Genomic DNA, 12500 nt, shown 5'->3' with positions numbered 1-12500 from the left:
TAATCAACTGGCTCCCCCGCCTCCATCCCCCAAAATTTCAGGCCTTGGGCCTAGAGTAGAAAACATTATGATTGTGGGGGGTGGCAGGGATTATTCTGACCTGCAGATTATATGACCTACTTCCAGGAAACTTAGTCCTGGCTTAGTAACTTGTAGTGTAACAATCACACACACACCCATACACGCACATAAAAGCCCAGGCATACATTGCTTACTTTAGTAATGAGATTTTTTTTAAAAACAAGTCTTATTGTGTTCATACAAGTTACAGTCAGCGGTTTTTCACCCCTGAGCGAGTATGGCTTGGTATTACAAACCATCATCATCATTTAACTTCCATACATGTGTCAAGATAAGGGTACATAATAAGGGTACATGATAAGGGTATAAGATAAAGGTACATGCACACACATGTGCACACACACACATCACTGGTTTCTTTCAGTTTCCGCCTACCAAATCCATTCACATAGCTTTGTTCAGCCCAAGGCTAAAATTGAAGACACTTGCCCAAGGTGCCACACAGTGGGACTGACCCTGGAACCATGTGGTTGGGGAGCAAGCTACTTATCATACAGCCATGACTGCACATATATATATATATATATATATATATATATATATATATATATATATATATATATATATATATATATACTTTATTGAAAAGCAGCAAAAATATCACAAAAACTGTTACTCAGAATTTCCCGTTCCTGTTCGTCGGACAGTTTTGTTTAGAATTATTATAGAAAATAACAGCTTTTGTGTGATTTTTTTGCTCCTTTTTAATAAAGCATATTACTCTACCTCTGGTATTCCAGTACTATTTTTTCCACCTTGTTTTGCATTTATGTGCTTAATCTAGTGTATATATATATATATATATATATATATATATATATATATATATAAATTTAAATAATTAGGATGAAAAATTGAATATTAATTTGATTAATATCAATTTAAAACCAGTGGCCTAGCATATTGAAAAAATCTGAAGATTCAGAATTTTTGTCTTCTCATTCGGGTGGGTGGGTGGGGTCAGTACAATTTTGTTTTCTGTCTTATCTCTCCCTCTCTCTTTCTCTTTCTTTTGTTGATTGTTTTCAACCATCACCAGTACCACCACCACCACCACCACCACAACTGCCCTACACACCATTCAGACTTCTGACGCCACCATCATCAATACCTTTGACTTCCCCTCCACCACCATCACCACTGTCTTTCACATCGCTTACTATTACTTTCATCCCTGACTTCCTCAGCTACCGCCACCACCACCACCTTCATCATCGTCGCCTCCGCCTCTATCACAACTGCAGCTCATACTATAGCTATCTCCCCATTACCACCACAACCGTCAATCTATTACCACCCTCACCGTCTCTATGCCTACTATTACTCTCACCCTGTCATGAGGAATTGTGAGAGAGAGGGTCAAAGTGTGACACACTGACACAGAAATTTGTTTTGGTGTTTATTATTATAGATGTGTGTGTGTGTGAATTAAAAACAATACCAAATAAAAAAAAAGCAAACTGAAAGAATGCTCTCTCATGAAAGGTGGTGGGACAGGAGAGAAGCCGACTTTGAAAGAGTGGGGGAGATTGTCATAGAGAGGAGAGTGACGTTTACTATTGAGGCACGCAAGATGAACTTTGAACCCTGCACAATGTGAAACTGATCTGTGAGTTGTTAAGTTGCATTGTGAAAGAGATGATCATAGATTAATTGATTGAGTGACCGATCGACCAATCGAGTTTGATATGGTGGGGTGATAGGGTTGAGGAGGAAATAGATGGGTAGATAGGTTGATTGGTAGGTTAAAAAGAAAATCCTGATAATGTGTGTGTTATGAGTGGGTGCATGAACCTACCTGTGTGGGCATAGATGTACTTCACACACACACACACTTTTAAACAAATCAAGGTCAATACTTGTGACCCATTTCACACTCTTTGATCTTTGGGTATGAAATTCCTGATGGACAAAATCTCAGTTAAAATAAAATATATGTATAGAACTATACCATTATATACACATACATATCTACATACATACATACTTTTATTCTGCCATTGGTTTATGTGCGTATATATAACATGGTGTGTGTGTGCATATATATATATGCTGGAGTGGCTGTGTGATAAGTAGCTTGCTTACCAACCACATGGTTCTGGTTTCAGTCCCACTGCGGGGCACCTTGGGCAAGTATCTTCTACTATAGCTTTAGGCCGACCAAAGCCTTGTGAGTGGATTTGGTAGACGGAAACTGAAAGAAGCCCGTCATATATATGTATATGTATATGTGTGTTTGTGTGTCTGTGTTTGTCCCCCCCAACATCGCTTGACAACCGATGCTGGTGTGTTTACGTCCCCGTAACTTAGCGGTTCAGCAAATGAGACTGATAGAATAAGTTCTACGCTTACAAAGAATAAGTCCTGGGGTCGATTTGTTCGACTAAGGGTGGTGCTCCAGCATGACCGCAGTCACATGATTGAAACCAGTAAAAGAATATATATAAGACATAAGGTGCAGGTATGGCTGTGTGGTAAGAAGTTAGCTTCCCAATCACATGGTTCAGGGTTCAATCTCATTGCACTTCTAATAAGATTGATGAGCTTCTTCATAAAAAAAACTCTCCCAATCTAAAATGAAACCTTCTTGAAAATCTGAAGACATGATATTGGTATTTTTTCTTTTTTTTTTCATTTTGTTTTTTTTTTCTTTTTGGTCATTTCTTACTTCCCTTCTACCCACAATGCACTGCACTGGATTGTTTTCAGTCAGTGTTTAACTCTATTCCACCCACAATGCACTGCACTTTTTCTTGTATAGTGTTTCTTCAAACTCCTTACCCTCAAAATGCACTGCAATAGTTCATTTGGTCAGTATTTAACCTCCTCCTACCCACAATTCCCTGTACTATTCATTTATTTATTTATTTATTTTTGGTTATTTAATTTCCATTTTACCCACAATGCACCCCACTATTTTGATTTTGGTCAGTTTGTTTAACCCTCTTCTACCCACAATGCACTACCACAGAATACTGTTTAGTTGGCATAGTTAAAAAAAAATATTGCACTCACTGAACTGCAGTGCTTGAGAGTCACCCCACCCTTCACCCACACACACACACACACACACACACACACACAGAGGAATTATATTTACTGTTAAATGATCCGTCTGTCTGCTGTTTGTCTAAAGAGCTACCTATCATATTTTATACTTTCTCTGCTTGCCTGTCTCTGTATTTGCCTGCCTGCCTGTCTGTCTGTCTCACTTCTCAAACTTCTCGCTGATGTTCACGCAGTTTCATGTTTACCTTTTGTATGCAAATGTGTGTCACTAGCGCTAGGCTTCATGTCCCGATACATAAAACCTGAATTTCCTCCTCTCTTGAGAGAAAAAAAAAGACCCAAAACAATAAACAGGAAATAGTCTGTTGTTTGTTTAAAGCGTTAGGTATGGTATCATATATTTTGGCCATCTGTTCATTCATCTTATCCATTTATCCAAGGCAGTGAATGGATGCAGTTGTTCATGTTAGAGATGATCCATAAGCCCTTCGCTCCTTATGGTGTATAAACCCTTCACTCCCTATGGTGCATAGGCTATCTATGACTTTTCTCTACCCTTCATGGCTCTGGGCTGTCTTTTCAGAATCCTTGTCCGGTACCAGATCGATCCCAAAATCTAATCAGTTCATGCCACTCACGAGGACAAACATCCCTGAAAGCTTCATCTGAATCCATCCAACGGTTCCTGAGATATATAGTCCTTAGACAAACAAACAAATATCACTGAAAGCAATACCTCCGCCTTCGTTAAGGTAGAGGTAATAATAAAGATAATAATAATAATAATGCTTTCATTTATTTGCCACAAGGGTGAAGGATGGGGGGGGGGGAGAATACAGTATACACTAGAAAAAAAGGGACATATGCATAGCATACGAAGGTAAAAAAAAAAATTGAGGAAAGAATTATTATTTATATATTTATTTATTTATGTATTTATGGCAGTGCTGGCAAAATTGTTAGATTGCCACAAGAATATCCGACAGAATTTCTTTTGGATCTTTATGCTTTGAGTTCAAATCCTACTAGGCCCCAACTTTTGCCTTTCATCCTTTCAAGGTTGATAAAACGACGCACCAGTTGAGCACACTGGAGTTACGTAATCGACCAACTCCCACCACTTACGACTGCTGACCTGGTGCTAAAATTTCAAACCATTATATCATGTGTGTGTATGTGTGTATTTACACATACATTCACATGCATGTATATATATTTGTGCATGTGTGTGTGTGTGTATATATATATATATATATATATATATATATATATATCTGTGTATAATATGGGATGTTGCATGTCTTACCAGCTTTGATTCTAGTGATGTGTTTTTAAGAACTAAAAACACATGCACATACATACATACATGTTGGCGAATAGTCTTTATATATATATATATATATATATGTATATATATACATATATGCACTCAGCTATGTGTACAGCAATGTACAGTTAAGTTGGGTAATCCTTTAAATGGTAGATTTTTCTGGCTAATCTGGTAAATAGGATTTTGTAATGGTAGGAATGAATCATTAGAGCTGGTGGGAGAGAGTGAGATAGATAGATAGATAGAGAGAGAGTGAGTGATTGGAACAGGGTGGAGTGGAGAGATTGGCAGGGCTGGGGAAGTAGGTAGACACATTACAGTCAGCAGGTAACTGTGGTTGAGAGTGGTGTGGGGTGACACCTAGAGAGCTATAGTAGGAGTTATATATCATCATCATCATCATCATCGTTTAATTGCTGCCTTCTGTGCTGGCATGGGTGAGAATATATGTGTGTGTGTGTGTGTATATATATATAATAATACAAATAATAAATGAGTATATGCATATATACGTACATGTATGTACATACCTACATCTACATGTATATATAGATGCATATCTGGGTACAGGACATCACAAAAAAACATGGACAAAATGAAAAACAGAACATAAACAGAGCACAGAAAACACACAGGCCACATAGAGAACATTTTCTTCATCAGCTGCCACCATTCTAAAACCAAGCGTTTCAAAGAGTTAGGGCAGGACGCATTGTTAGAATGGCTCTTCCCGAGGAAACAAATTAAATTTGTAATGCGGAGGAATATCGTGGTGAACAGAAAACACGACAGGAAAATGAAACTGTGAAAATAAACAAGAAGGACTGTAAAGCCAGACGTGAAAAAAATATATATGTATACTGAACTCTCCCATCTCTTAAATATAAAACTAGAATGATAACTAAGTAATTTTACTAAATTCTTTGTTATATTTAAAGTAATTGAATGAAACACAGAGCATCTCAAAATAAAGCAGTAACGAAAGGGTTAAGTGAGAGGAGACTAGAAAATTAAATAGCAAACATAAGGCATTCTTCTGAATATATTTAGTTTCTTCTCTGGATGCAAGTGTGTGTTCCTAGCATTGCAGCAGAAAAGTAATTAATGTGGTCCCTTCATCAGTGGATAACAGAGTGGAAAACTCAATAGGATAATGATTACTCCTATGCAAAGCTTGTTGTGATAAACACCAGAAAGTTAGGAAGGGACCTGAACACTTTTGGAATTGTTGTAGTCTCTTTATTTGTAAAATAAATGTATATTTGTGTGTGTGTGTGTGTGTGTGTGTGTGTGTATATATATATATATATATATATATATATATATATATACATGTGCAGACATGACTATGTGGTAAGAAGCTTGCTTCCCAACCACATGCTTCCTGGTTCAGTCCCACTGTGTGGCACCTCAAGAAAGTTTCTTCTACTGTAGCCTCAGGCCGACCAAAGCTTTGTGAGTGGATTTGATAGGTGGAAACTGAAAGAAGCCTGTTGCGTGTGTGTGTATGTATGTATGTATGTATATATATATATATATATCTATTTATATATGTGTGTGTGTGTGTGTCTGTGTTTGTCCCCCCACCGTTGCTTGACAACCAATGCTGTAACTTAGCAGTTTGCCAAAAGAGAACAATAGAAAAAGTACTAGGCTTACAAAGAATAAGTCGTGGGGTCGATGTGTTCGACTAAAGGCGGTGCTCCAGCATGGCCACAGCCAAATGACTGAAACAAATAAAATAAATATGAAATAACAAAAATAGCATTGAAAATATACAAAAAACAAAACGTATCAAAATAAAATACAAAGCGAAACTTGTATCTTTTAAATGTTAAAAGTACTTCTGTACCACTGTGTGTGTATGTATGTGTGTGTGTGTGTGTGTGTATGCATATGCATATGCATAAACATACACACACTCACACACACACACGCACACACTTGTACCTTATAGTTACGCTTAAATATTTACAGGCAGGCACATAGACACGCTTCTAGTCTTTTACGTACCTGCATAAAAAAAACAAAATTAACTTACGAGAAATGAAATAAACCGCAATGAACAGGTAAATGTTATAACATTCATGGAATAGAATAATAATAGTACATAATAATTATTAGGATGAGGTGGGGGTTATCCTACCTTATAAGAAAAAAAATATATAAATGAATACGTTACTAATACATGAAATAAATAAATAGACACATGCAATAGATTTAAATATAATCTCGCCTAGAGTAAAATTAAAAATTAAACATCGGATTAAAATTTGAGTTACCGCAAGTGCATGTGGGTTTAGGTGGATAGATACTTATGTTTTATGCTAAAGTCAGCTTATGTACTATGAAAGTCTCGTTTAAAAAACACGACTTAAGAAACTTAGGTTTTCATATATATTTTTTTGAGACACATCTTTATTATAATAATAATAATAATAATAATAATAGTAATAATAATAGTAATGATGCTATGGTAGTTTATGTTCTTTTATTTTTAATTCTTCAGGAACATTTCTTTTTGTGTCTCTCTCTCTTCCTGGTTTTTTGAAGACTTCTCAAAGGACTTACCATTCATCTTCACTCCATCCTTTTTCTGGGATTTTTTTGGGGTTTTTTTTTGTTACTTGCCTCCCTTATCCTACTAATCCAACAATAAGTTTTCTTCAATAAGTTCTGAAGAATTGTATGACGCATGAAATAAATTTATAATTTTGTAAACTTACACGAATATGTACGTATATATCATCATCATTGTCATCGTCATCATCATCATGGGTTGGATGGTTTGACCAGAGCTGACAAGCTGGGAGGCTGCACCAGACTCTAGTCTGCTTTGGCATGGTTTCTATGGCTGGATGCCCTTCCTAATGTCAACCCCTTTACAGAGTGTGCTGGGTACTTTTATGTGGCTCTGCACAGGCACTTTTACACAGACTGATATATATTTATGTGTGTGTGAGCTCACTTAGAGATACTAATAACCAGTTGTTAAAAGTCAATTTACTTATGCTTCAGAAAGCTATAAAATGTTGCACAAGTACTCAGCTCTGAGTTCACTGTTTTTTGTAGCAGAAACAGCCGTAAGTAAATGAAAGTGATTACACAACTCCTGCTCTTTAGTCATTCACTAATTCCCGTATATGTGAAGGTGTGTGGCCTAGTGGTACTTACAATTGCTAAATTGAGCTTTTGAATCCTAGACTGAGCGGTGCATTATGTTCTTGAGAAAAATACTTCATTTCATTATTTACATTATTTACATTTGACGGATATTCGTCCTCATCTTGATTGTTGTTAGCACAACGTTTCAGCTGATATTCCCTCTAGCCTTCATCAGGTGTCTTGGGGAAATTTCGAACCTGGGTATTTTTTTATGCTATTATTATTATTATTATTATTATTATTATGATCCAGGTCACTGCCTGGAATCAAACTCGGAATCTTGGGGTTAGTAGCCCACGCTCTTAATCACTACACCATATGCCCGTGGGCATATAATAACATCAAAAAATACCTTAGGAATGAGAACCCAGGTTCGAAATTTCTCCAAGACACCTGATGAAGGCTGGAGGGTATATCAGCTGAAACGTTGGGTTAACAGCAAACAAAATGAGGACACTTATTCCAACAGCCCTTCAGTTTTTCTAAGCTCTGTAAAAGAACTGAAAAGGTTGGGCCTCCAACCAACCTCTTCATGGTACCCACAAAGTCAAGAACTTTTCACACATATGAGTGTGTGTATGTGTGTATGAGCATGTGTATTTGTGTGTGCATATATATATAAATAAATAAATAAATAAAAATATATATATAATATATATATATATATATATATATATGTATGTATATATATGTATGTGTGTGTGTGTGTGCACTAATATGTTAAACTCTAGCCTTCATAGTTTCATTACTCCAGTTACATGGTGACTAAGGGCATCAATTATCTGATAAACTTTAAAATTATCAGATGAAATAATGAATCTAGAAATTTAACATTAATATATGCACCTATTACTCCTTCCCACAGACCACCCCTCATAAATAACCATTCTTATCATCATCACCATCATCATCATCATCATCATCATTTTTCTATGCTGGTAGAGGTTGGATATATCTTACATTCATGGTCTAAATAAGTGGTTCTCAACCAGGGCCCATATAAGATTTTTCGGGGGGTCCACACAGCAAAATAGGAAATTGAATATCCACAACAGTCTTTTAAGGATCCCCGAAAAAAAACTTGCTTTAGATTATGTAATGGTATGTATTACAAGAAACCCCTAGGTTTTGTTCCCTAACATTTTGCGTAGTTAATTGGCATCCACAATATTCATCATCGTCATCATCATCGTTTAACATCCGTTTTCCATGCTGGCATGGATTGGACGGTTCGACTGGGGTCTGGGAAGCCAGGAGGCTGCACCAGGCTCCAGTCTGATCTGGCAGTATTTCTACAGCTGGATGCCCTTCCTAATGCCAATCACTCCGAGAGTGTAGTGGGTGCTTTTTACGTGCTGCCGGCACAGGAGCTGGCATTGACCACGCTCGGATGGTTCTTTTTACGTGCCACCGATAGAATAAGTACTAGGCTTACAAAGAATAAGTCCTGGGGTCGATTTGCTCGACTAAAGGCGGTGCTCCAGCAATGCCGCAGTCAAATAACTGAAACAAGTAAAAGAATAAAATAATATATATATATGAGGGGCCAGCTGTCAAGTTTCTGGTTTCTAGGGTATTGTGGAAAGCCTGGCTGAAGGCCCAACCTTCTGAGTTCTTTTACAGGGCTTAGAAAAACTGAGGGACTGCTGCCATAAGTGTGTGAATCTGAGAGGGGAATATGTTGAGTAAAATCATAATTAACTGATCCTCCTGTATTTTCTTTTACCAAAGCCAAGAACTTTTCAGCACACCCTCACACACATGCCTGTGTCACATAAAAAGCACCCAGTATGCTCTGTAAAGTGGTTGGCATTAGGGGAGCGCATCCTGCTGTAGAAACCCCAGAAAAAAACACTGTGAACCCCGGTGTGGCCCCTGGGCTTTGCCAGCTCCTGCCAAACCATCCAACCCATGCCAGCATGGATGAAATAAGTATTTTTTTTTTAGAAAACAAGAAAAGCATGTAAGCAACAAATGTTGACTAAGTGTAGAACTCAATACATGCGTATAGTTTAACGCTTTACTGACATTGACTTTGGACTTTCGCTGGTTATGGATTGCTGAAAGTGTCATATCAGTACACACACAGACACACACACGCACGCACACACACGCACGCACACACACAGACACAGACCCCCCCCCCCCGTTATCGGTATAATTGTTTCTCAGGCTTTGTATTGTTTGCATTCTTCTTTTTTGTTTCATAATCTACTTTTCTCTCTCTGTCTCTGATTATTATCGTGTTAATTATGCCATAACTAATTAATTTCTCCCATTATTACCTTTTGTTTCCCTTGTCTTTCTTGCATATTGTTTTTTTTTCTTGTTATTTTTTCATCATTCTATGTATCTGTCTGTCTGTCTGTCTGTCTTTTGTAGTCTCTCTCTTTGTCTTTTTCTCTCCTCCCCACTTTCTTTCTCTCCCTCTCGCTTACTCTCCCTTTCTATTTCTCTCCCTCCTTCTCTCTTTCTCTTCCTCCTTCTTTCTCTCCATCCCTCTCTCTTTCTCTTCCCCCTCTCTCTTTCTCTCCATCTATTTCTCTTTCTTTCTCCCTTTTCTCTTTCTCTCCCTTTCTCTTGCCCTCCTTTTCTCTTTCTCTCCCTCCCTCTCTCTCTTTCTATCTCTTTCTCTTTCCTTCTCTCTTTCTCTCTCCTCTCTTTCTCTCTCGTTCTCCCTTTCTCACTCCCTCTCTATTTCTCTCCTTCCCTCTCTCCCCCCTCTTTCTCTCCTGTTCTCTTTCTCTCATTCCTCCTCTCTCTCTCTGTATCTTAGTTTCTATTTTCCATCTCCATCCAACTTCATTATCCTCCTTCATCTTTTACCATCTCTATTTTTCATCATCATTCTATCTATCTCTTCGTCTGTCTGTCTGTCTTAAAGTCGCTTTCAGCCTCTTCCGAATTTTCTCTCTTTTCTTTCAGTATCACGACAACTCTTTTACCTTTTCTCTCTCTCTCTCTCTCCATCCAACTATGTCATTACCCTTTCTTATCTCTCTCCCTTTCTCTCTTCTTTACAGTATATGAGCGAAAAGATCGGCGGTGCTAAAGGGACAGAACTTGACGATGACTTCGTTGAAATGGAAAGGGTAAGTAGATCAAATGTTCAAATCTTTAGCAAGTTCTTCATCTCATCCGTTACACTCGTTTCTGTGAGGACGTACATTGAGCTCACAGTCAAGCGGTAGTGAGTGCGATTCCCAGACCGGGCTGCATGCTGTGTTCTTGAGCAAGACACTTTATTTCACGTTGCTACAATTCACTCATCTGTAGAAATGAATTGCGACGTCACAAGTGCCAAGCTGTATCAGCCCCTTTGTCTTTCCCTTGGATAACATCAATGGTGTCTGGTATGCATGGGCAACTGCTGGTCTTCCATAAATAATCTTGCCTGGACTTGTGCCTCGGAGGATAACTTTCTAGGTGCAATCCCACGGTCATTCATAACCGAAGGGGGTCCTTACCATTTACACAACTCCACACAAGAATATTTTGATGTACTGAGTACAAAATTAAAGAATCTTGTGGTCTGTTGTATATTTCCTGTCCTCCAACAAAAGAGCGTGTCATGAGGAAATAACTCACTTTTAGCAAGACTAGCAAATTAGTAAATTAATGTTAAAATATTTAATGCAGGGGGCGTCAGAAAAGTTAATTAAAGAAATAAATTATACAGTGAAGAAGCAATAATATTACTTGTAAGCACAGAACCATGTGAGTAGGAAGCAAACATCTTACTACTGGTGTATGATGAGAGGCATTCCACTCTTGACCATCCAGTCTTATTTTTTAAATGTCATAGAATATTTATGTCTTGGATTAAGGGGGCAAGCTGACAGAATTATTAGCATGCTGGGCAATTATTTACTTAGCAGCATTTCGTCTGTGTTTATGTTCTGAGTTCAAATTCTGCCAAGGTGGACTTTGCCTTTCATCCTTTTGGGGTTGATAAATTAAGTACCAGTGAAACACTGGGGTCGATGTAGTTGACTAGTCCCTTCCCTGAAGTTTCAGGCCCTGTGCCTTTACTAGAAAGGATATTTATGTCTTGGACTACTTGATACACTGTAGAATATGTCTTGCATTTGAAGACGGTAGGGTGTGACAAGAGTGAGACTTGGCTGCTATTTCCAGCACTGCTCCAGCATGGCCATAGCCATGATGGTTAACACAAAGTAAGAAAAGTGTCAGTCTAAAATGTTTGGATGACCCCTTAGAGGCTTCCATGGTGGAAGTGATGACGACGACGATGACAATGGTGATGATGATGATGGCAATGATGATGATGATGGCGTTGACAATCATTGCGGCTATGACTCATGAGAAATTCTGTTCTCCACTCCCAGACACAAAGTCTAAAAACTGTTGCAGTATTATTTATTATTGTTGATTATTAAATTCTCCAATCACTTCGATACGTCAATATGTATTAGTCATGATATTGGTATCGATAACTCAATTTCCAATCATAGTTATCTAGAAAAAGAGAGAGAGAGAGAGAGAGAGAGAGATAAATAACAGGTTTATTTTAAGACCGCTATCACTCACTTTATCACAAACATCATTATAGTAATAGTGGCATTGGTGGAAGTTTTTTTTTTTTTTTTTTTGTAATTTTTAGTCTTTTGGTCAGTGAGTTAAGGATGTGCACATGGTTCCTTTATGGGGATTCTGAGGCTGGTTGGAAGGAGGAAGAGAGGAAGGAATTTGTTCTCAAACTGGGGACCTGGCTACTTATTTCATCGACCCTGAGAGTATGAAAGGCAAAATTGACCTCAGTGGAATTTGAACTCAGAACAGAAAGACAAACAGAATGCCACTAAGCATTTTGTCCGATATGCAAACGATTCTGCCAGCTCCCTGCCTTAATCACCTTTCATAATAATAATAGTAATAATAATATTTTCTACTC

The 12500-nt window shown here is 37.8% G+C and overlaps 1 protein-coding gene across 5 annotated transcripts in view; it reads left to right on the top strand.

Annotated features, from left to right (window-relative positions):
* The window catches only part of LOC106872901 (endophilin-A), a 190397-nt gene that overhangs the window by 87307 nt on the left and 90590 nt on the right, over window positions 1-12500 (top strand). For all 5 annotated transcript variants that reach the window (XM_089363475.1, XM_089363476.1, XM_089363477.1 and 2 more), the window contains exon 2: window positions 10609-10677. In XM_089363475.1, coding sequence (XP_089219601.1) covers window positions 10609-10677 — 69 coding nt within the window. The remainder of the gene's footprint in view (window positions 1-10608; window positions 10678-12500) is intronic.

Source organism: Octopus bimaculoides, chromosome 15 (genome assembly GCF_046866305.1).
Source record: "Octopus bimaculoides isolate indiv1 chromosome 15, ASM4686630v1, whole genome shotgun sequence".
NCBI classification, from domain to species: Eukaryota; Metazoa; Mollusca; class Cephalopoda; order Octopoda; family Octopodidae; genus Octopus; species Octopus bimaculoides.
This window is presented reverse-complemented; position numbering and strand designations above follow the sequence as displayed.